Here is a 26,188-nt window from a genome sequence, read left to right as displayed (position 1 = left end):
TTTGGACTGCGTGTGTATCGGTCCACAAATATCAAGAAAATGTTACAAAAAAGACTAGAAAAGTGACCTTTCACTTTATTTATTTAGAGACTGAGCTCAACAGGACAGGAGTTGTTAATGTGTATTTGCAGGATAAAGGAAGATGATTTGTGATTGCAATAATAACACTGATGCAAAAGAACTACACCACAAGCTACAGCCTCAAAAATGACAAGCATTGCTTTTGCCTGTTATTGCAGCTGTGTCTCCTGTGCACACTTCATATTTCATATCTGCATCACGAGTAATATAAAGCCCTCTCCTCATCAACAGCCTCGATTCATTAAACAAATTGATTTATGCATCATAATTAAGCGGCATTTCATTCTTTCCTGGCACACACACACCCTCCAATTTTGTATCTGTGCAGATACATTAAATCCATGCACACATACAATCTGCTGAATGTATATTATAGATTCACGTGCATTCATTGTACTTGACACTGGTGGATTCCTGTTACTCAGTAACATGACTCTGAGGTATGGATGGTTAGAGACTAAAGAAATATGTCCAGCGTGGTCACATATCTAACCAGTAAATGGAGCGAAATTAAAATATAACCACAGAGGAAGGAAAAATTCATGATGTGAGAAAAGGTTTCAAGAGGGCTGTATAAGCCATAAGTGTGTGTGTGTGTGTGTGTGTCTGTGTGTGTGTGTGTGTGTGTGTGTGTGTGTGTGTGTGTGTAACAAGAACTGGATTAATAGTAAATTACGCACAATTTCTTGGTGCTTTGACCTGGTGGGAATATCAGATGATTACAGTTTATGACATCAGGACAATTCAGTGTGAAATTGTCGACATAAATTACAGAAGATTTATGTAATTATGGAAAAAGAGGTTGAGAAAATGAGAGCATGTGATTTATATTGCACAATATTGACATCAGTTGTGCGCTAAGCTGGAAGAAATGGTGACCATTGTAAAGACCTGAACGAGCTGATAATCATGCGTAAGCACCGACCCACACACACACACACAACCTCCTACCACAACCCAACACACCTATACAAAGGATGTGCTCCATTGTTTCTGTTTCTTTTTTTACTCCTGCTCTTTGCTACTTATGGACTTGTTGTCAGTGAATTGTACTATACAAAGCTTGGAGATGCAACGGGGGTGTAGGCCAAGTGCTGAGAGAGCTCTGACATTTAGCTGTGGTATTGTTAGCACCAGCTAGCCAATTAGCACAGAGTCTCCAAACCCTTTTGTAGGTGCACCAGTGTGCTTGTATAACGCTGACATTTCACCATTGAACCAGTGAGTGAGCTCAACCTTAACACAGCTTGGATCAGCAAGGCTGGAGGTTGGAGAAGTGCTCTTTGTTGACACCAAACGGGAGGCACAGAGAATTCTTGGCACTACTGAATATCCGTTTCAAAGCATTTTGTACCCAAAAATAAAACCTTCAACCCAAAAACATCCCAGTCGAAGTCAGGATGCAAACATGTGACTTGCCAGAGGTTTATTGGAGCCCCCTCCCCACGACCAAAATACACACAAACACCCTACACTCCATTAACCCCCTCTTTGACGACCGAATTTCAGGCCAATCATCATTACTCTGTGACAGGTCTAATCTTGTTACCATGGCAGCGGGGATCTCCAGTGATGGATTACAGAGGGTCAGGGGCATCTCTCGAGGATTGAGAAACAACAAAAAGAAAGCGGTGACTGTAACATTTGAACTCGGGCTAATGGGATTGGCCCAGCAGTTTGAGGCACGGGGTGTGAGAAAGTGAGCCAGGGTCACACACAACCCCGGTGGTCAGCGGATCTCGAGGAGGAGCTGACAGGATTTAGAGAGGACACAATGGTTGCAGTAATGTTAAGGCCACCGTTACTAATACCGAGGGTTAAGGGCATTTAAAGTACTGTGTGAAAATGATCTATGATCCCAGCTGAATAGTGTAATGATGCTGTTTGTGCAACGCGTGTTATAATGACACATTTTTTGAAGTAATGTTCCAAATATGATATTATTTGAGACAGTGAACAATAAAGACTTGATGAAAATGGATTTTTGAGGCAGATACCAATGTCGATATTTGAGAGTTACAGTTTACAGTGACAATGTCTCAAAGTTTTTGTATTGTCTTGGAATGGGATTTTTTTTGTCACGCCCTCTCTTGCACAGTTCCCTATGTAAATCATATTAAATCTAAAATTGATTTAATATGATATAATATAAGAATATATCAATATAGGAAAAGTAGCATACACTACAGAATTAGAAAAAAAAAAAGTAGAAAAGGCAAAAAAAACCCCACAATAAACAGACAGAAATATCTACAACCTACACAATAACCACAAAAAACAATCAACCTTCAACCATCAATTTATAGATTAATATTCAACTTAAAGGTTACAGAATATGACAGAAATGAAATATGATATGCATGTTTTCATTAGTGTAGAATTACAATAAAATAAGAATCGTTATGTTTTCTGTTACCTTTGAATGAACCTTTTATATCTGCAGGCACAGTGGGTACGCCACAGAGTCTGTCATGTCTCTACAGTGGTGCAGAAATGACAAACCAAATAGACCACAATACTTTTTCCTTCACATTTGGTACCGCAGTACAAGTGGAAAGGGTTTAAATACATAACTACACCATTATAACATAACTGAATATTAATATAATATTATATTTTTTCATTTTACTTATGTATATTTGACCTAAAACTTAGTTAACATAGCAATTATTTTAATGCGGTGAAACAATATGATAAATCTTGCAGCACCCTTAGACAGCCTCACTTTGGGAACCGTCACACAGTAAATGTTGGTGAAAGGTGGATGCTGTGTCCACATGGCACACATCCCAGACGACAGTGATGCCTCAAACAGTGCACAAGTATTAAACTGAATATCTATCAACATATCAGCCATATTTACTGACATGAAATGACTTAATCTGACTTCCACTCAAACAATAACCTAAACCTAAACAGTCTGACTCTTCCCATTGTGCTCCATGGAAAAATAAAACTATTTAAATGGCTTGTGGTGATCAACAGTAATTGTATAATAATAATGTGAATATGCACGCACAGGCTAAATGAGCACTGAAACTTTTAATTTGTTCCAGAGGAGGAAAGCTAATATATTATTCTGTTTTTTGCATAAAACAAGTAACACATTGTGATATATGGTATATGCCAGAAACCACTAGCCACAAGTACGCACCACACTATAGCTGTGTCCAAAATGACTCCCTCGTTCACTTCTAGAGGACCTAGAACAAGAGGACCTGTTGTGAATGCACAAGCATGGATTTCAAGGGTTCTCAAGGGTTTTATCTCATATCTAAGAGACTGGGACAAGCACATTGTGGCAAAATCTTGTACAGTAGTCTAAACCGGTCCGAAAAAAAATATTCACATTGGAGAATAATAATGGTTGCCAGTTCATTTCTTCTCGATTGACTAAGCGATTAACTGATTAATCTGTGCAGCTCTAATAGACAATAAGTAGTTTGCTCTCTAGAGCTCATCATCATCATTGATGATGATCATTTGGATTAGTGAGTGTCTGTGACTGCTGATGTTGTAATATTAGCCAGATAAAAAGAAACTCTGTAGTTTACTAATGATGATAATGATTAATGATAAATATCAATGACCGACCCAATCACCAAAATAAAACATAAACATTGTAACATTTCTGCAAACCATGGATATATTGAATCTGAATCTCAGTCTGAATTTCAGTGTTTCTGCCTTCATTTAATGCCATATTAAATGCCTGTTATTCAATATACATGATTTGTGTTATGATAATTCTGCGGTTAAGGTTTGATTAGGCACAAAAAACACATCTTGATAAAAAGGTAAAAAAACAAAAACAAAAGTAACTTGGGATTTGACATGTCTTAAGGGAGGACTTGACTTTACATAAACAGTGACTTGATGTGACTTTCCCAAGAAAATATGACTTGGAGCTTCGACCAAATGACTTTAGTCACGTGTCTGGTGAGCAGTACATCAAGATTTAACACACCATTCACTGGCACATATTTAAATTATTTAATTAATAATTATAATAATTAATAGTCATTTTTGTATCTATAAAACAATTGCATTGTTGAACTGTCAGCCCAACATATTTTTTTCATTCAATTTCAGACATTCTTGAGTGCACGATATAGCTGATCCATTTCAAAATGAAATAAAGGGTAGATATTCTTAACTGTATAGTAATGAATAGGGTATGATTTCAGACACAGCTTGAGTTCTTTAACCATGAAATAGTAAACACATATACCCTGTAAAAACACACATCTCCACAGTACTGCCACTCTGTTTTAAGTTAGTAACCACGGTAGCGACCCCATGACCCCGAAGCTCGACTTCCTTCTTTGAAGGTGATGCTACAGTTGGTATGGCACAGATATGCAGTAGCTATAGGGGTGGTGACTGAGGACCCAGAGTCAGCCCCTGCTATCTGTCTTTTAATGTTATCGGTGCTGTGATTAAAGTCAAACACTGGTACCCAGAGGTCACATCGCATGAGGGAGGGGAGGTGGTGGCTGCTCTGTGTTATTCCTCAGTCCAGTGTCAGTGCTGCTATCCCTGCCTGTCAGATGAAATGTTTGTGTGGCTGTCTCTGCGTGTCTTTGTGTAATTGTCTTTATGTTATGTGTAATTTTAAGACAGAGTCCAGAGCCATGCGAAGAAAAGGCTGACATTATTCTCTAGTGAAGCTCTCCAAACACATTTCGCAAGTAGTAACTTTTTGATACTCACTTCCTGAGCTGCACCTGTAACCACAGATAAAACATGTTGGCCAAAACTCAAGCTGGTTTTTGTTTTTTTGTCTTTATACATTGAGCAATTACAATCGAACACAAGGGTTTCACAAGAAGACAAGTGGGCAATAGAGCACAGCTAACAGATGTTGTATTTCTGTAGGGTAAAGGGTATGTCTCCACATGAACTGTTGCATCCGCTTACACACTCGTATTTTTATCAAATGAAATAAAAAATAAAAAATAAACTGCTGACCCTTGTTCACTCACTCACTATAGCACAGGAAGTATGTTTTTCAACACTTGGACATAGCCTTGTTTGCTGAAATCCTGGGTCATAAATATGTCATCTACGCACAGTGTGGTGTTTTTCTTTTGCCTCTGACACACATCCCCTTGCGGGTTAACAAAAACATGAAGCAGGATGAGGAACATTAATTAAGTTTACACTTTCTGTCGTCATACAAGTGCCCTCCTTCGTGTTACTGGACTGGGAAGTCAAACATAACTCCTTCATGAGTCTGCAGACGTCAACATTTGATATCACGATCACAACAAACTGATTATGTGGAGTTTTTGACCGAATGACATAGAAATCACATTTTACGTGTACATTTGCTCCCCTTGAACCTTCTCCTATCACTGGTTACATTTTTGCTTACTTACACATTCTCACCCAAACTTCTTCCCTCTCTCCTCCCCTCCTTTCCTCTCCTCCTCCTCTTTTTTTAGTGTAGCTGAAGCAGAGCCAGGATCAGAGTGGACCACTTGTGGACCTCTCAGCCACACCCTTAGTCCCTCTTTAACTCATTACATCCAATTGGGTGACAGGCCAAACAGGGGAAGGGTGGATGAGTGTGGAGAGATAATACGCTTGTGAATTATTCATCCTGCTCAATCTCAATCTACCTCAACCTTGCTTCTTTTCTCTCACTGCCCAGACCTTTTACCTTTTTGTGGCAATTCTGTATCTACTGTCCCTCTAGTTTTTAACTTGACTTTCTTAAGTCACTTTCATACAAGCCCTTAAACCTTGAACACATCTAGGCTCAGGTGTCGCGGCAAAAACAGAGGTCTTTCAATTCATTTCAGTGGGGGGCGTGTGGGAGAGAAGTTGAGCCAGATCCAACTTTGGGAAAAACGGAGCCCCACATCACACTCTGCAAGCCAATCAGCCACTCAGATCGGTCAAACCTCCACAGACAGCCTGAAATGTCTCTGAAGCAAAAACTACCCAGGTGGATTCACGGACTAAACTCTGATAATCTACCTGTGTGTGTGTTCTGACTTTGTTTATTTCATGTGCCCAGCTTCTAAATCTGAGTCCGACTTGCAATTTACGCTGCAAAATAATGACACAAAGAAGTTTAATTTGAATTGTGTCCGATGATTAGAGAGAGAGAGCGAGAGAGAGAGAGAGAGAGAGGTACGCTTTGGTAGAGAGACACAGAGTAACAAGAACAGAGAGCGAGTGCCGGCCTCGATAAAGTTGTTAATAAAAGAAATAAAAAGTTATTAAAGTTAGTACTCTTTTTTGCTTGCCTGTTGCCAACATCAAAGTGCTAAAAATTGCAGTTAATTGAATGGCCACTTGAGGCTGCCTACAGAACAAGTCAATCTCTATGTTAAAATGTTCACCTTCATAGCCAGACATAAACATGTTCACAGCCTGGTACAAAAAAAACATTTTTGTCCACGCTCTATGACTTTGCCTTTTTACATTTTCCGGGAGGCAGCAGAGGCAAAACAGCCAAGATGGCAAGGGCCAGAGCCACCACACTCTGAGCTTCACAATGACTCTTCACAAACCTGTTGGTGACATCACACAAAAACAGTCATTATTGCATATGAGTCCTCCTCATCCCCTTTTTTCCAGAGAACATGTCTGACACAAACAATTTCCTGTTTTGTGTTTCATGTGTCAAAGGGAAAGATTGTCTGAAGTTCATGTGAAAATACGACTTTAGACTAGCTCAACACAAAAGGCCAGGGTATGTTTGAAACTATCTAGTGTCCAACAGTCTATTCCAAAATGTCAAACTCTGAGCTCACACTGGGTTTGACATATGAAAAGGGACAGAGATGAAAGAGACAACTTCATGGAAGAAATCCATTGTGTTGACCACAAAAGTTTTTTTCATTAAGATGCATTTATAGAATTTTGTCAGATGATTATAATTGATTTGACCTTGTTCGCCTGGTTAAAAGGTTGTTTTTGTGATGAACGAAAAAGTCCTGTTTTATATGAAAACAACTACACTATGAGTTTGACTGTACTGAAACAGAGCATGGATGGTCATGGAGAGCAGAAGGGGACAGTTCTGAGCTTAAAGACTAGTTTCATCTTTGCCAACTTGAAGAAGAAAATAAAGTTTCAGCGTGGATGAAAATCTTTGTGCAAACGCACATTTTCATGCTCCTGGGACACGGGACACTCAGACATCACAGGACACCACAAGGTCTGGCACCTGGGGCCAAAATGATTGATTAAGCACTGATAAGTGGTAAAGAGCGAGAGAGAGCATACTAAGAAGAGACAGTGGAAGAGAGTGAGAGAGAGGGAGAGAGAGAGGGAGAGAATAGATATAGTGCGTTAATAGATGTATAGACAGAAAAGGGAGAGAGGGAAAGGTAGCACAGACCACAAGGAGTGAGTACCAGTCAGACATATAGATAATGAGAAAAAAATGGACAAGAGACAGGAAGAGGTGGCTGAATAATGGATTGGACAGACGAGCGGACAGTGAGACGAGGAGAGCCAGAATGGAAAAGAGTGAGAGAGAGAGATGAGGTATCGTCTGTGAGGTCTCATCACACACTTGCTGACATTGCTTTAATCTCAGGGCCAAGAGAAGACCAGAGGGCCCACCGACACACACACTGTTGCAGGGTGAACATGGTTGTAGGGATAGATTTACTATGTGTTTGATTCTGTTTGTGTGGGGGGAGGGGGCAGCGTTAGCTTTTTTTTTTTTTTAACAAAATCTAAAAGTCAGGCAGGCATGACATCGTAACATGCAAAAATGAGGACAGTTTGATGTGGCAGGTTTATGTTTGCATTTCACACTCGGCCATAATACATTTCTGTACTTTCTACAGGAAAACTTGTTTTGACATCGACTCAGAACCTTTTCATCATTAATAACTCTTCATTATATTCAACCTGTGTTGTAAAAATAGTGAATTAATGTCATGTGAGGCCAGAGCAGCAACAGAAGCTGCAGCAGATGTAGATATAGTCTTCCGCCTCCTTCTCCCCGTATAGTGAAACCTGCTGACATGAAACCACTTCATGTAGTGTGCAGAGAGAACAATAAAGAACAGAGAGAGCACACTAATGTATAGAAGGAAAGAGAGGGTGAAAAACAAATAAGCAGTTGTGACTAAGAGAAAGATAAAAATAGCATTGTGATAGCAACAAAAACAGGAAGTGAAAAAGTGACAGCGTGACACAGGAATAGAGGAAATGACACTGTGTTCAAGTGGAGCAACTGTGCAAAGAAGGTATTTACAGCAGAAGGGCCCAGAACACAGGAAAAAAAAAAAAAAAATCTCACAAGAGTGGCAGGCGGGCTGCTTAATTATGGCTCCGTCGTTAACATTTGATTATTGTTTATGCTCTGCCCACAATGCCACTGGCCAGGCATTTACACACATACACAATCTCCATAAACCTACAATGCATGAATGCACGCATATTCCGCAAATGTGCACATGCCAATCAAGACCTTTTCTGACAGCATGCACACGCCACATGAGCAATGACACACACACACACACGTGTATATATACATATATATATATATATATATATATATATACACACACACACACACACATTGCAAAGCGCTTTCTGCAGGCGAGGCAGACCTTATAAATACTGTCCTACATTGTGATTTTGTTTGAGCCCCGTCTCCATGGTGCTGCTTCCTCACATGTTTATAGTGACTGCCGTTATAAATTAAAATGATCTTAACAACACTTAAGATGGGCCTTGCATGCGGGCGCAGCCAGGCAAGGGACAACAGGAGAAAGACACAAAGACCTGGGCTATCCCAGGATCTACAGAGACAAGAGACAGACAACAAGCCAAAAGAGCAGGAAGGGGACTGAGGGGAGAGATAGAAAGTAAGATGTAAAGCAGCTCTTGACAAAGGTATTCTGTAAAAACCTGAGGATGTTTTAGCGGTTTGTGCGTGTCTCTACAACCATGCAAACACATCAGGTATGCCTGCACAGTCATGCAGCCTGAAAACTATATCCACAGCACTCACGTGCCCGATAGGGTAAAGTTACAAACACGTGGACAGGGAATAAAATCCAATACCAGAACAATAACTAGTTGGAGAGACAGAGTCTGATATACAGAAGCTGTTTGAGGCTGCACCTGAACTCATCAATGAGACTGGCCCACCTCTGCAGAGACATGCACCAGAGATGATCTGTCTTCACTCACACAAAATTCAGTTCAGTTTTCCTTCAACTTTTATGTAGCTTTCAAGCTTTTATTTTAAGAATTTACAACTGTTTTAATGAGCATGTCTGCTCTGTTGTCACGGCTAAAAATCTCAGCGACCTGAGTTGAGTTTAAAGACTCCTTACTGACAATTAGTGTTGTGCGATATGACACATACCAGGAGACTTTATTCATTTGTCTACTGTCGGAGATTTTGTTAATCCCGAGGTAGCTCTCCATTCAATATGTCTGGGTATATTAAGAAATGTGGGAAATGTTTTAAATCAATGAGTGGGGCTGATTCATGGTGATACTGGATTTTTTTTATAGTGCATTGATTTGTGTTTTATTTGCTAGATTTGCCAAATACAGACAGCCAGTTTTCTGAATTGATTTTCCATAAAATGTACAATATCACAATATGTATCAATCTGAAGATATCAAATATCACCAAGGTACAGGATTTCATTCATATTGGCCCTATTATTCCTACTGACTACATTACCAAATATTTGAACCTGATATTTGATTATATTTAGATTTCTATCTGAGTCTTGCATCAGCAGCTAAACCCGTCATCTTCCAATTCATCATTACATTAATAGATCAGTGTGTAGGATTCAGGGAGTGTAGTGTTTTCGACTCACCCTCGAAACTATCGCAGCTGTGAAACATGCAAAAAATGGTCAAAAAGGTCCTATCAAGAGCCAGTGTTTAGTTTGTCTGTTTTGGGCTACTGTAGAAACATGGCAATTCAACATGGTGGACACCGTGGAAGAGGACCCACAGCATCTTTTTTTTAAAATAATAAAGATAAAATAATTCTTATTTCCAGGCGATTATGCACTAATGAAAACATGCATCTTATGTTCTGTTCTGTAAACAGAGCCTCCTTACACACTGGACCTTTAATGCCACAGATATGTCGACATGTGAACTAGTTAATAAGAGCAGCAGCCTTTCTCACATTTGTTAGCTACAGAGTTTCTACATCATTCAGCATCTGCTGATAATCGGCAGTGTTCAGGTGCAGCCACTCACCAGGGTCAGGCCTTAAGTGTGCTGCTCAGAGATAATGGCAAGGCTAAAGCTATTGATTTATTTCCCTGCCTGCCTTGTGGTCTTCGCAGCCACTGGCAACACACAGGCTCTGCTTCCTAAGAACTCTCCATCACTCGAACTCACACAGAACACCTTAATGAACATAAAGCATAAAAGAGTGGAAACTTCTGAGCCACTAGCGATGGTTACTGTACAGAAGATGACAGTGTGCCCGAGCTGAGGACAGGCCTCTGCCTTTGTATACAAACAGGATTTATTAGACGCGCATTTAATGGCATTTACTGTGACGTTAGAGAAACTTTCCCATGGCTTGCAACACAATACAGTTCTGGTAAAAGACAGTCATACTTTACTGGCAGGGCCGTCTAGTGTCACCAAAATTCTAATTGGCCTGTTTTACCTAACTTCTAGGTTGCAGGGTTTTGACAGTCCAGTGTAACATTGATTTAAAGCAGGGCAGTGTGAGAACCAAAGCAAAGCAGTGGCAGCACACAAAAGTGTTTTAAGAAAGAAAGCTGCCCAGAGCAGCCGGGCAGAGGAGGTGTTGGGGGAAATTTTGCAGTGAAATAAGAGGTAAGGTTATGTTGATCAACTAACATGAATCAGGACTGAACGTGTGCAGTGAAATCTTGTCTGATGATGTTACTTTTTTGACCATATTACCATCCGGAGCAAATGTACAGATTAGCGAGAACTTGTTAAGAAAGTGAAAGTGTTCTGCGAGGCAGCAACGACATTCATTTAATTCGTTTCTTATTTTATTAGTTTAAGCTAAAATTGGCCCCTTTTAGACAGAAATTCTGCCTAAAAAAAAAAAAAAAAAAAGTTGGTCTCCAAATTTAGTGATAGCAGATGGATTTGAATTTTTGTGAGGCCACTATTAATTTATTTTGCTTTAAACTGGTGGGCAGCTTGTGCATGGTTTAACTTAATAATTAATAATATGAAACCACATTTCTACATGGATCTGTGTGTGCTTGTAGCATGTGCATCACACCACAACAACTTTTCAATTAAAACATTTATGAAGTCAAACCAAATTACAAACATAAACAAAACATGCATATGATGTATTGCATGCAGCATGAATGTTTGTATTAATTGTCAGTGTGTATCTTCAAACTGAAGTTTGACTGTAGACATAATAATGTGTCAGCAGATAAGAGGAACATGTAGTCTGGCAAAAGTCCCAGAAAATTAACAAACCCCCTCCCTCTCGCCTACTCTCCAACAGAATTTTTGTTTAAATGAATGACTGCTACAGGAAAATGACACAACAATTTGTCAGTATTTGCCACAACTGTGGTATGTCTACAGACTCGCAACCGCTGCAGAAATCGTCAGCGCTTTATATTGTAGATTGACGGAGAGATGTAATAATAAGATATACAGTAGAAGAGAGCTGGGAGATTGCCTCTGGATTTTCCTGGCTGTGAAAGCAGATCTGGAGTGTTTAGAGGGTTTTGACTGTTCAAAATAAATAACACATAACGCAATATTCCTGGCCTGCTTCAGCAACAATAACTTTACATAAACACAGATTACTGCAGATTAGGGGGCGTCAAAACCTTCACTGATCACCAATCTGCAGGAGAATGACAGTGTCTGTGCCCTGACGTGTGTGTGTGTGTTTCACCTTCAGCCTTTTTACGTGTTCTGCACTGTGAAGTAAATAAACAACAGTAGGTTGCTTTCCCCTATGATATTGGTGTGTGTGTGTGTGTTTGTGTGTGTGTGTGTGTGTGTGTGTGGATATTTGTGTATGTGTGTGCGCATGTCCTGTTCCTGGGTGAAAGTGAGCAGAGAGCCGGGCTGGATATTGGGGGGGGAAATCTGATTCCTATTCAGCCATCCCAGGACAGACAGTCCCCTCCCGGGGGAGACACATTTTGCTCCGAAAGGAGAAATTAATACATCAACTAACCTCGACTCTCCTTTCTTTCCGACTCACTCCTATTCTCCTCTCCCTACCTTTCCCTCTGGGCACACACAAATCACTAATCTCTTCCCTCCTCTGAAGGACGGTAAGACTATGAACACCTCCAAAACAGGGATGTTGTCTTTATGTTTTAATCTAACATTTCAGGAAATGCTTCTGACATCCTATTTTTCCCTCTCTGTTAGCTTTAAAGATACTACCCTTCAATTCAAGCCACCATTAGCAAGCTTCTGCTCTGCTGTAGTGCCCTTGAGCAAGACACTAGATCCCCACCAGCTCCAGGGCTGCTTTTGTGGTAGGGGACAAGCGGAAAGAGAATTTTCCTACAGAGATCGATAGAGTATCACATTATTATCATTCATCCTCAGCAACCAAAATCAAGCTCCCTCCTGCTCCTTCTTCTCCTTGTCCTCTGCGTCACACTTTGGTGTTAGCGGGTAGCAAGCCATTCTACGGAAAAACAAAGCCACAGCAGGGGAAGGCAAGGAGGTTAAAGTAGTTACTGCAGAATGTGACGGGCCGCTGAAAAGAGACGTCAGGAAACATGACAGGACCTGCAGGCTGACTGTAGCAAACACACACACACACACAGGACAGGTGTAAAAGGGGGGGAAGACCTCAAGACTTTTAGAAATGTGGAAAAAAAAAAGATTTCAACATTTTTTTTAAATAATAAAACTGAAGCTTTTTATCTTATTTTGAAGCAGAAAGAGAAGGATCTTTAAAATGACACTATTTGCCCTTCTAAACATATACATATATATTTATATATTGCATATTGCCCTGATCTGAACTGTTGGCCTCGCAGCAGCATCAAGACATCCTGACTTAACAATGACCTTGTGTTTGTCTCTAAAACTGTGTCTTTAAAATCTCAAGAACGCAAATCAGCCAAAACATCTTCTCTGTGTTCCTGACCAATCCAGTTAGTCTGACCCTAATCTCATCAGCAGCTCGACTGGATGTTGGTTCCTCCTTCACTCAAATCACAGGAAATGCCAAGATGCTCCAGCAAATAACTGGGTCTGCACTAGAGGTCTGACTCTACAGTAGATCCTATATTTTAGAGCTTTTGAGGCACAGATTCTTACCAATTTAATGATTTAAAATACATTCTACCAGTTTTAAAGTAGTTTGAACTCCCACTTATATTAAGTGGGATGCATTTATTGAAGGTCTCCAAGTCTCACATTTAGGGCTGCAACCAACAATTAATTTAATTATCGATAAAATATTTAATGTATATAAAATGTCTGAAAACAGTGAAAAATGTCAACACACAACCAAATGGTATTTAATCAACTATCATATATGACATATAGACAAGCAATGAATCGTCACATTTGATAGAAAAAATGCTTGAAATTGACTGAAATTAGGAATCAATTGTGCAAATAATTGCAGCTTACAACTTATTGACCAATCACTTGATTTACTAAATTGTAATTTGTGCATGCGTCATCATTACTTACTATCACTATTTATTTATGTTTTTATCCTCCACTTTTTTCACAAGTTTGATAGCTGATCTTGCATATTCATATACACCAACAAACCAGCCAATCAGCTCTGAGAAGAAGACAGGAGGCAGTGAAGGAGGGGAAAGTCAATTAGGTGGGGCAGTACAGCAAATGAGAGATGATATTCCCACTCAGAACAAAATGGAAGGAGGGAATGATGGAGGAGAGAGAGAGCGTGTGATGGAAGAGCAAAGGCAGTCGAGCCATAAAGGATTCCTAATGGAGCAGAATTTACACAACCTGCTGAGGTGAACAGATAAAAAAAAAACAGCAACGGTAAATGAACAACAAGCGTCCAATCTGCAGTCCTGAGCAGGTTGAAAACCCCACACAAAGTGCAGAGTGGCTTTCTCCCTTCATTATTTTATGGTGCCACTTCACCCTTATTTCTGTCTCACTTAGTCATCAATAAATACACGTTCATGTGCTGACTAAAAAAAGCAAACAACAAAACAAAAGCTATTTTCTGATTTTCATTACTTGGACCATTAATAATGGAAAAAGGGTCCAAGACGGAGCACGTCAGTGGGGTTTTTTTGGAGAAGGTGGGGGGCGGGATTTTAGTGGATTTCATGTCGCGTAGTTGAAATCCTGGAAAAGCAGACCAGCATGTTTCCATGACCAAGGTGAGAAAGTAGATTAGCTGGCTCGGACAGCGTTCTGAGGAAGGGAAAACTGCAAGGATAGACAGATAGCGGGAACACATTCAATCAACAAGCTGTCCAAGCTAAATGAGTTTAATAATGTCAGAAAGGCAATTCACCTTTAATGAAAAGCTTGCAAGCTGCATTCTGTGTACAGCACTGTTAGCACAAAAGATGTATGAACAATTAATTAGAGCCATATATATATATCAAAGACTCTTTCACCAAAACATCAGAGGAGACGAGACTGTGGAGACTATGCGAGTCCTGCTGTAGGTATCTCCTTCCACATCTATAAATAATGCGTCTTTAAACTCAAGCTGTGTCATAAACAGACACCATCACTGATGCTTGTGCCATAAAAGGTTAAAATGAAGGGATCCCTACACACCATGAAGACTGAAGGGTTCATCTGGCAAAGACTTATCCGACGTGAGAAGTTTACTTTGGGAATTTGTGAAGCTACTGTTTCAGATCAAAGGATGAGAGAGGGAAAGTAGTTAGTGTCCACTTCCCTCCCTGTCAGACTAATGTTAATTTCTTTACAGGCATAAACAATGCATGATTAAAAGCTGAAACAGATCTGCAAGCACTAAAGTCTTCTCTCATACATTCAGTTATTGCAGAGAGGGAGTGTATTTGTTTAAGTTTACATCCAAATGTGCAGTATCCAAGACAGACGTCTTAAAGTAGTACTCCCGGGATATAGTATTGCACTGCGGAGGCAATGATATCCTCACTTTTAGTCTCTAGTCAAAAAGCTCCAGGTGCACATGAGCCTACACTTCCTATAATGCAACTCGATAACATCTTTCAGATTCTTCCTCTCCTGTTAAACTCCACACCTTTAGTTTGTAACACATACTTTCTGGAGACTGTCCTCCCAAGAAAAACAACAGAATCAGCCATTTCAAGCAAGTGCCCCAGAACACAATGTTGTTTGTTTACATCCAAGGTACAAAGCCCTCAAGCAGCTGTAGTTATTATGATGGGAGCAAATGAGGAAGTCAGGTGGAGAAGTTGTAGAGCAACAAAGTTCACGTAGGGATGGGGAGGGTCAGAGGGAGATCGTTGTTCCTTTTCTGTTTCAGACAGTCAACACTTTTTTTTTTCAACCACGATTACAATTGTAACCACGTTAAGGTTTCTCTCAACTAATTAAGTACTTGCGTCTATTAACTTATACCATGTTCCACCTAAACCTAACTAAGCTGTTTTGCACCTTAACCATTGCATTGTCACGTCATAACACAGATTTATTTTCCAACAGTATTTTGTAACTGCTTTAGAAGGACCAGACAAATGATATGATCCTGCCAACAACTGCTGAGATAATCCTGACGACATCGATATGGCATCATCTGTTATTTGAAATCCAGAGTTACAGTGATGTTTTCAGTAGGACTAATCATGACTAATAAAATTGAACAGAGTCAATGAGCAGACAGGTACATGATATTCTCAAGCACAAAATCTGACATACTCGTCCGTCAGGACGGTTAGCACAGAGCTCCTCATAAAACGAGATTTCTCTTGAACCCACTAATTCTGCTCGAGTTCAAGTCCAAAAACTCCACGTTATAATTTTGCTCCACATCTCTTTCCTCCTTTGTAAGACATCAATAATACATGACTGGTATATTTTCACCCTCTTAAGAACCAATCAATCACTCTGCCTGGTCAGTGCTCGCTCTTGACTCCCTTTCCTGTCCATCCGCATGCACTATTACTGTATTATAAGCCAGAGATGGGGTACGGGCAGCAAAACTTAAGCTCAAGACATGTTATAGCTTTTTGGATTTCCACAGCGCTGGTATTAGTTGGCACTGGTAGCCTGATTTTAAACTGGAGTTTCATGGCCCCAAAGGACCTCCTGCTGGGTTGAATTACTATTTGCAAAACAGCCGGCTTCGTGTGATGGTCTATATGTGGCATTGCCTATGATAGAAATGGGTGACGGGTCAAAGGTGAGAGGAAACACTGAAACTGATCCCACTGAATGCTGCCGGTCATCTGCCAAACTCGTTTACACACTAACCCTCCACGTGCACACACACACACACGCACACAGATAATAAGACCAGCGGTTTTGATAAGCGAGTCCATTATCAGACAAATGTTAATCATTCTCTGATTGTTTTATTTATTTGATATCATTGCAAATGTTATATATCTTTTGGTTTTAACTGTTAGTTGGACAAAACAAGATATTTGAAAATGTCACTCTGACTTCTAAGAAACTGCATCATTATTTTACTCTAAACAATTAATCAAATAAAATAATCTGACAGATTAATCAACAAAGAAAATAATCTTTAGTTGCAGTCCTAACTAATAACTCCTCAAACATACACACAGACACCGTTAGTTTACACAAGTACAAGTACAATACAGTGAGTGTGTCTGAACTATGTAGATTCTTGGAAACACACACTCATGCTTATGACTTTCTTCAATTTTACAAACATTAACTGACTTCCCCCAGCTCAGAGAAGCAGACCGTCCCTCCTGCTGACACTGTGACAAAGAGATTCAAAGGTGACAAAGAGATCTTGAGCTTTTACTGCGAGTGAAGGGAACCATAACAGTCCATGCACCATTTGAACCAGAGCCTGGCTGAACGCAAGAACCCGCAGTGTCGTCTAAGCAACCGGCGAGCAGAAGAATTCTTTTTTTTTTTTACAGATTCACAGCCGTTTTCCCGGCAACACCTTTTGCCTCTTTTAACAAGTTTCTCCGTTTTTTCTCCCCTCTGAGAAGAGAGGAGAGGAGAGGAGGAACTCTGTGCCAGCTCTAAATTAGCATACAGCTGTTACACCTGCAGGAGAGTGTTTGAAGAAGTGTCTAATCTACAGGAGACAGTTGACATACAGATGTGGAACAGTTTACAATAAGGTAACCTGAACCGTTTGGAAAGCAGGATGTTAAAGTTACCTAAGGAGAGGGAGAGAAGTCTGTTTCTCTGAGGGTTCAACTCATGTGCAGCTGTGACGGGTTGAGGAGTGTGGTGGGACTTAAGTGGGAGCCCGTGGAGAGACATTACAGTGGGGAGCTACTTCACCCCTTTTCTATGCACACTCCAACACACACCTGCGAAGACAGGAGAAGAGCATCTGTTCCAGCTCCCCCTGTTACAATGCAGGACTAATTAAAGGATCAAGGGAAGTTAGCACAGGGCCCCACACAGCAGTGTATGGCTCAATTTAATTAACAATAGATCAACGCAGCCTTAATTGAGCTTCATCGCCCTGTGCATTTTCCTCACACATGGTTCAGCTCTCAGCGTGATGAGCACCTCACATGTAATTAATCAAAACAAATGCACAGCTCATCACCGTATCATGGGAACGATGCACTCAGCTAGACATATGTGAACCCAACATCTATCATGTCAAAGTGTGAGGATTTTAAAAACGCCAAGTAAGATTTTAGTCTCGGGCACTTTTTGTAATCTGTTAAGACAGCAACATGAAACAGACCATCACACAGTCGGCTGTCTTCTAAAGTCAGTCCAGCCCCGTCTTTGAGGCCATGGCATCTGAAACATGATCCGGGCACCTCAGAGAGCCTGCCCTGCCTTCTCTAACAGCGAAATAACAACAACGGCAGAGCTTCCATCCACTCCGGCACCTAGTAATGTCAGGGAGAATGTCACCCAACACAACTACCCTGCAAAGGCCATGGAGAGACGCATAGGATGCAAAACATATCGTTTTGAGTGTGTGCTGCAAAGACATGTTTACTCTCCTTGTGAAGGAAAGAAGGACCAAATAGAGAGAAGTGAAAGAGGTGAAAGACAAAGTGAGAGTAGCTGATGTGTGCTTACAAATTTGCCGACGGCACATATGAGAGTCGGGATTTCCCTCTGTTATAGACACGTGATGGCATTGGCAGGGAGACCTCTGTACTTGTCTAAACGACACAGAAAGCACGGCCCGGTCCAAGGAGTTCCCACACATAATGCTCTGTCCACTATGTGCCAGGCGCAGACACAGCTGGATGACAGCTGCCGGTGCAGGACAAGAAGAGGGTGAAATTTACTGACACACTTAGGAAACTGAGTGAACTTTGACTTTTCGTGAGCTTTTAGATGATTTCTTTAGTTATTACATATAAATCTGAGCACAACATTCAAACTATTCAGTACAGTTTGGTTTGGACAAATGAGAGCTGTATGTTTCACATATTAGTCCTGAGCTGTTGGTCTGACAGAAGGGGACCAGTGAGCTCATAGTTTTCCAGTGTTTACATGTTGTATACATTAAAGAGCATATGGCATATGGCACGCGGGTCCTTGAAAGCCCTGACAGAATAGTTTCTCTGGTGCAGAATTGCTTTAGTTTGTGTTTACTGCATGTCTCTAATTAGTCACATGACCCTTCATCTGGTTAAAAGGCTGCTGGGTAATGAGTTCAATTCTTTTTTTCTTATTTTTTTCTTTTTTTGCACGTTTTATTTGCCTGTTGGAAAAGTGCTGCAGCAAGCAAAACTTAAAGTTAACCACACTTACACCTCCTCACAGGAAAACACTTAACTGTTTGACTGTCAATACAAATACATCTCAACTGATGAAGCCAAGCAAACAAAACAAGAGCTAAGTGTGAGCAGGTATCAACATGTTTACAATGAGATTAAAAAAAATAAAAAATGACCCCCTGTGGATTCGGACAAATTTAATATCCATAAGTGCTCCTCATGATTTAATCAGACAGACACAAGAAGGGAAATTGAACAGGAGACCCCGTGTTGTTATGATGCATGAATTACCGCATAAGCAACTCTGCTTGGTTAATTGGAAAATTAATCAAATGACTGCTGGCGTGCACTGATCAAAGCACATGATTGGAAACAAAGTCTGTGGCCCATCTCGCGACACGTGACTTCACTCAACTTTAAAAAGTTATTATTGGAAAACAAAATACATCAAATCTTTACATGGAGTTTTTGAATGTGTCTCATTAAAAACAATGAGGATAGGACTTACATGAATGCGTGGTAGATGAATGCGCATCCTCTTGGTCTTTCCAGCACGTTGTACAGACAGTTTTGCAACTTTCTGAAGCGTTTGCTTGAAACGGACGCGTTGCCCCGGGGTCCTGGCGGGCCGGGCAGCGGGGTGCCCAGCAGACCTGTGCGGTTAGACGGGTGTCCGCGCTCCGGGGTGGATGGCTCGCTTCTCTCCGTGTGGACAGCGGTGAGAGCCACGAACTCTACCCGCCTGTCGTCGGTCGGCGCCGGCGGCACCAGCATTCTGATGCCGCCGTTGTTTGACGGACTTCCTAACATCTTCAAGCGGACACTGTTAAACTACATAAGATGTGACACTGTTTTTTCACTGGATCATCCGCAAAAGCGCTCTGCAAAGTTTTGACCGAGTCATAGTCCGGTTTGTCTTGGCTTTAAAGTGGACTAAAACTAGTCACCCGATCAAAACACATGGGTAAAGAGCATCCCTGCTATCTGTCAGCCTCGGTTTGATTAGTTCAGATTTATAAAGTTATCTATAAATCAAGTCACGCTCGCAAAAATAAAGATGCACAATAGTGGGACAAGTGCGTCGCGCCGGAACGTGACCTTCAGCGATCATTGTTAGGAGTCAGGTGGAGAAGAAGAAGTAAGCAGCGGGGTGCTGAGAAGTAATCACGCATGCACTGACTCCAAGAAAACAACCAAGTTGAGCTGCAAACGACCTGCCATGACTTATGATCTATTACCATAAATACACCTGAAACATGCAGTTATAAATCAACTACGAAGCAAAGCGAGCGCGCTTGGTCATGCAGTGGATCTGTGTTCCTCCAAGATACAGTTAACTACAGTAACCATTTCATCAAGTTCGTCTTTAGCTGTTTCTAGAGTTTGAATTGGCGGAGTGAGACTCGCCACCAGCCGCCAACATCAGCCTGCTCTCCCCTCCTTGTGCGCGTCTCTCTGGTCCAGCGCTCCTCTTGCTCCTGCAGGCGGGGTGGAGCGCGCAGAAGTGAAGACCATCAGTGTGATGTCAAGAATCGCAGACAACTCAGCAACTCTGAAAGTCTGGAGAAAAAAGGCCAAAATAAAACGCTTGCCGATGTTTGCATCCGGTGTGTAAATGCTTACAAAGGTGACCCCCCTCCCCAACACACACACACACACACACACATCCACCTCCTCCCTGTTTCACGCCCCTGAGAGAGAAGCGCAGGCGAGAGGCGAGGAGTCCGCGCACGGGATGGGTATGAGCATGGGATGCACGCAGTGACGGGGAAGACTGATTTTCTAGTTTATGAAGCTAAACTTTGATAAGAACTGCTTGTGCACATGCAGACCTACCCAATAAATGCTGTATGACTTATTATGAAATTATCCAGGGAGCAGAAGTGCCCCAGATACCTTCTGTGAGGCTTCCAAAACACACTTATTTATGGTCAGGGATGGAAGTAAAGTTTCCATTGTCTTTCCTCTGAAATGAAAATGTCACTTGTGCTTATTGTGGGAGGGGGGGCTTGAATCCATGGCTACAGGCATTCAGGACAGAGCAGAGACAGGTGCTGAGGGACACGGCGACACTGACCACAGCCTCTTCGTCACTGGACAGAGCTTTCTAAATCTATGACTGTGACACACACACAGGCTTGTGGTTATGACACAAATACTAGGATCCCTGTAGAGAGATCACCTGTCATGAGGGCCTCTGAGGAATGCATTGTGAGGTGGTCCCCAAACTTCTGCTGGATCTCATTGTGTCATCTGACCACCAAAAGTGACATCAGCAAAAGATAATTCATATTCACCTGAAACAGAAGAAGAATGTGACGAATGTAAACGAGGGAACTGGACTGGACTTTTAGTTGCTGAGGAGGAAAATAAATGAGGAGTTTGGTCTTTCAAAACAAGGAGCAACTCAGTCTGCCTCCTTTCTCCAGAACCTCATCGCTCACATCCTAGGTCTCAATTTTTCAATGACAGCACTACTGTGACGTTATTCCTGAATTAAAAAAAAAACACATTATCGCCTATGTCAAACCAAGAAACTGACCATCTACCACAGACACGCACTCAGCATTGAGCACACTTTACATAACAACAGCAGAGGCAGGTCACTCATGTTAACCATGTGCGCTCCTGTCCATTGTGGCTGCTGCAGTTTATGGAACATGCAGGTCTCTGGAATGACGTGTGGGAATGCAGCTGGAGTCTCTCACAAGTCACAAATCTACATTATTCCCAAGGCCCACTCCCATTACATAACTTAACATCACTAATCCTTAACCCTTTACTTAGCATAGACTGATGGATTGGCTGTTGGATATATATATATAATATGTAATCAACTGTTGACAGTTCTTATAGCAACGTGTTAATGCATGCCAGGGACTGAAATGGGAAGTTTTCAAGTTGCCTGTTTGTTTTTAGAAACAGCGACATTTAAATAGACTTCAGTTGCAGCTAATATTTATTATTTCATTATAGATTCATTTGTAGATTATTTTCAGTGAACTGACGAGTCTCGTGTCAAAATGTGAAACTGTTCATTACAATTTCTCAGAGCTCAAGTTGGCGTCTTCAAATGTCTCCTTTCATCCGACCAACAGTCGAAAAACTTAAAGATGTTCGATTTAGTATGTCATAAAACTCACATTTGAGATGCTCAGACTATATAATGTTTGCCATTTTTGCTTGAAGCATTTAATCATTCAGTTTGTTAGACTTGACTATTATTGCAGAAAGCACAATCCCTGATATAAAGGTTAACTAAAGTGTCACACCTATCATGGTTCCATGCCTCCAAATTGCTGCCCACGTCTCTGTTATCGCACCTAACTTGATTGTTGAGTCTGGTTCTGAATCCAGACAACAACTTAAGCAACCTCACTTAATTTCTGATGGTGCTAAAAAGGTTGTTGATTTCGGATTTAGGAATATAGGAGGAAAACAGGCTTATATTTGGTATTATGATCAGTTATGAAGCACATAAACTACAGATATATAAGTGAAACTTTGACTTTGTGAAATGAATGCAGGTCTAATTAACATGGTGGAAAAAATAGAGTACATGGCCTTTAAGCAAATGTGTACATTTCTGCCTTCTTAGAATAGAAATGTGGATGTAAATGACAGAAAGATGAAGCACCAGGGATCTAATTTGGGAAGAAGGTCATACTAACAGTAGATTCTTGTGGAGCCTAACCACGCCACGATGAAAGGAGGAGGTCTATCTAAACATCGACACAGCAGTATCCTGTACTAGGAATCTCCCACTACAACCCCTCTCCCTGTTAGCCTGGCTTCCTCTCCTCCTACAGATCCCCTGTCCTGCCCTCCTCTCCATCTCTCAGCAGTCCAATCCAGGCAAGGAGGAGGGGGGAACGAAGAACGAAGAAGGTGTCGACGGACAGGACAGCCCTGTTTGTCCCCACAGGGATTTGCATGAAAGTTTGACTGAGGCAAAAGCACACACCCCCTCTTTCTATTACAGTACCAGCCCTGCTCCAGCGTTACTCTCATCCAGCAATCAACACCTAGAGCTGAGCAGAAAAGCCAACGTGGCCTCTGGGATAAAAGCCGCCTCCGTGACAACGAGCAACAGCTGAGCAAGGTCAGACGGTAAAATCTAAATGTCGAATGGATGGTTGAAAAGACAGTAAAGGAAAGGGCTCACACACTTAAATGCGCAGATTTGGTGGCACTCAGGGTGGAATTACAGGCGGGGATGACACAGAGCAGACTACAAGGGCCCGGTGTTGGGGGGGCATTTGTTGTTTCCTTCATGCCCACCTCTCCCCTCTTTGTTGTTTTTCCACTGCACTCCTCACTCCAAGCATTCACTCACGCCCCACAGAGCCCGCTGAGCTCCGGGAGTCGACAACCACTCAGGGAATCTATGGGAACTTAAAAATACTCACATCAGCAATTGTGCACTGCACACAGTACGGTGCAAATTTGCTCCGCCCGACCCCCACCAGCCTTCTATTTCCGCTGCACACTTAGACGTTTTCTTACGCCACTTAATGGTTTTCCCAGACCACGCTCTTGTTTGCATTTATTTAATCTCTTGTCTCTTGTCCTTTTTTTATATGTTTCCTCCTCTTTAACCCAGATTTTTCCAAATGGAAAACCCGAGGGAGAGAGGGGACATGGAGTGCAGATGAACTGTTGATATACTGTCTGTTGTGTTGGATTAATGTTGTTGTGATAAGTCTGGTTATAGTCTGTGGAGCAATGAAATGACACTGTGTCAAACAGTGCTGCGTTTTGGAGCAAGAACCCCCCACTGAGCAACACACTCCAACCATCATGCAAATGCAGTGAAAATGTCCACTGGCGTGAGCCTGTGTTAATCAATCGGACAGTCTGCTACATGAATATGTAAGTGTCGACGCTACATCCAGTGACTGAGACAGGAAATTACAGTAGTTCGGGTTGAAACCTCACTCACTGGCCCATTCATGACCAGTCAAAAGATCCTTTGTAGCTTACTAACACTCTGAGTGCTTTCACAGCAGTGAGTGAACACACTCTTAATAGGAGTAGGCAGTGTGTTACTGAAGAGAAGGGTGGAGGGGAATGCAGAGTAGACACCACCTCACTTACTTTAGGCAAAAGCAACCTTAACCTAAACAACTCTGAGCTATAAAAAGACTGAGTAGAAATATTTAAAAACGTGTTATAACCTTTAGTTCATGAGGGGTAAAAGGTCAGGGTCTACAGGGTTAAAAGTCTTCAGACTATGCAATGAGGCTCCATTAGGAGTAAGAATATGATCAGGACGCCACGTAAAGAAAATCTCAGGTTAACACGTGGAGTCCTGCTCCTAAACAGTAGAAGTAAATACAGAGTATAAATGAGCTCAGAGCAATACAACTATTACAGTTGTAAGTCATTTCCCTGCAGAATACACACAATGTTGCATCATTATCCTGAATTAACCTGAATGATTTGGGCAGTGGTGTATTAAGAAGCCACCACTGAACTGCTGAACCCATCCTCACAGCTCTATGGCAGCAGCTGACAGGGTATCAGCAAATCTATGTTTATTCCTGTCCAAAGAATGAATAAAATAATAAAATAATTTAAATAATTAGAAATTAAGTATTTTGTGCCTTTATCATAAAGACTGGCAACATCCTGATTCTGAATAAATGCATCTTCAAATTAATGTCTTTGTATTTGAAGATGCAATATGCACATACACAGGTTGTGACTCTCGTTCACCTCCAGAGGTGCTGTTCTGTTGCTGATCCTGCACTCTGAGCTCCTTGTGAAGGCAGATAAGCGATAAGAGAATTTCCCTACATGGATCATTAAACTGTCACATTATTATTATACAACACTAAAACGCCAGGAGCTGGGAAAACACTTACAATATGGTTTGACTGTGATTAAAAGAAACTCTCCCGACACCTCAGCAAGAGAGAAAAGAGGATCAAACGCAAACCCCATCTTAGTGAATGTCCACTCCTGTTAAGGGTTTGTCCCTAACTTGGTGGGACCAACTGGTGTTGCGGCCCAATCACAAGGTCCGGACTGCAGCCAAGGCAGTCGGCCCCAATTCATCTGGCCAAGGTTGCCTTGATCTGACCAGACGAGCTGGCCAAGAAAAATACCAGCAGACAATCCTTTTCATGCTCGACTTAAGCTCAAACATTCTCACAATCCTTGCTGCTCTTATTAGAAAGAGCCGAGCATGAGTCTGCACTTGTTAATGCAGTTATTGTTCGGTGATTAAGTCGATTAAGAAAGGGTCCTCCGGTTTGACTAATGTTTACTTGTGGCCTTGACTACCGGTGGCTTAACCTGACAAGTTGTGTAGTTCGTGGTCACTTTGGGTGCAAGTGTTAGGATACCAACTTTCTAACCATCTACCGCAGATAGGGAAGTACTTCAAAGTGATACTTTTGAGCTTTGACTTTCAGCACTGGTACAATCTTGAGACCTTTTACTTGGTGTAAAGTGGGACATTATGAGCACCCTGCACTTCTCTCTGCCTACTTAATTTTGTCTTCCACCATAATTACTTCTCTTCCTTTTAAGATTTAGGTCGGATGAGGAATGCAGTCTGATCTCGCAGGAGCTGAGCGGTCTCCAGCCAAATAACTCGTGACTCTATTGTTAACCGCTTGCCCTTTGTAGAGCACGAAGCTTTTGCAGCACTCGAAGAGAGCAGCAAAAATCTGATTGGTGGTGTTCATATTGTCTGGTTTGGGTACAATGGGGTTAGATATTGATTGCACATTTTTGCCTGTGCACTAGTTATATGTACGCTGCTTAAACAATGCTCCTGGTGAACAATTATAAACCTGTGTTTGGCAATAAATCAGGTGCAATCCAATGCGATGCATCAGTGGCACTGTTAGATCAGTGCTGCCCTCCAATGGCCATCTGGGAAAACAGCAAATCTCACACTAACAGTAGCAGATGAAGCAATGAACTCACCAATATTGTGCTTTAACTTTATGCCCATCAGGTAAAAATCACTGTAAAAGTAACAAAGGCAGTTATATTTTAGCTCTGAATGCATCTACCTGGAAATACAGTAGGGGGGTTGGTGCAAGTCTTATCTCTTGATGTGCTGTTGCATTTCTCTCCTGTCTCCCTGCCTACAGTCCACACACTAGTAAGGTGCTTAAATTCACCTAAAATAAGACAATGGAAACAAAGATTAGAAAAACACAGAAAAATACTATAAAAATGTGACTCTTAGACAAGTTATGGTTTTTATTTTTTTCTCACAAACAAAGTTTGTTTACAAAAAAGGAACGTCAAAAATAAAATTGTACCTATCTATTGCA

General features: G+C 41.4%; 1 protein-coding gene across 4 annotated transcripts in view; it reads right to left on the bottom strand.

The window, feature by feature from the left end:
* kcnq4 (potassium voltage-gated channel subfamily Q member 4) overlaps positions 1 to 26,027 on the bottom strand; it is a 54,855-nt gene extending 28,828 nt beyond the window's left edge. For 2 of the 4 annotated variants that reach the window (XM_019264269.2, XM_019264271.2), the window contains exons 1-2: positions 25,922 to 26,027; positions 19,402 to 20,453 (exon numbers count right to left, since the gene is read on the bottom strand). In XM_019264269.2, the coding sequence (XP_019119814.1) occupies positions 19,402 to 19,703 (302 nt within the window). In that variant the 5' untranslated portion in view covers positions 19,704 to 20,453; positions 25,922 to 26,027. Of the gene's footprint in view, positions 1 to 19,401; positions 20,454 to 20,564; positions 20,599 to 21,075; positions 21,191 to 25,921 lie in introns of those variants that run through there. The other 2 variants (XM_027287276.1, XM_019264270.2) reach the window with 2 other exon arrangements.
* Between the last annotated feature and the right edge of the window lie 161 nt (positions 26,028 to 26,188).

This window comes from Larimichthys crocea, chromosome XIII (genome assembly GCF_000972845.2).
Source record: "Larimichthys crocea isolate SSNF chromosome XIII, L_crocea_2.0, whole genome shotgun sequence".
NCBI lineage: Eukaryota > Metazoa > Chordata > Actinopteri > Sciaenidae > Larimichthys > Larimichthys crocea.
The sequence above is the reverse complement of the archived record's forward strand: the minus strand, read 5'-3'. Positions and strand labels throughout refer to the sequence as shown.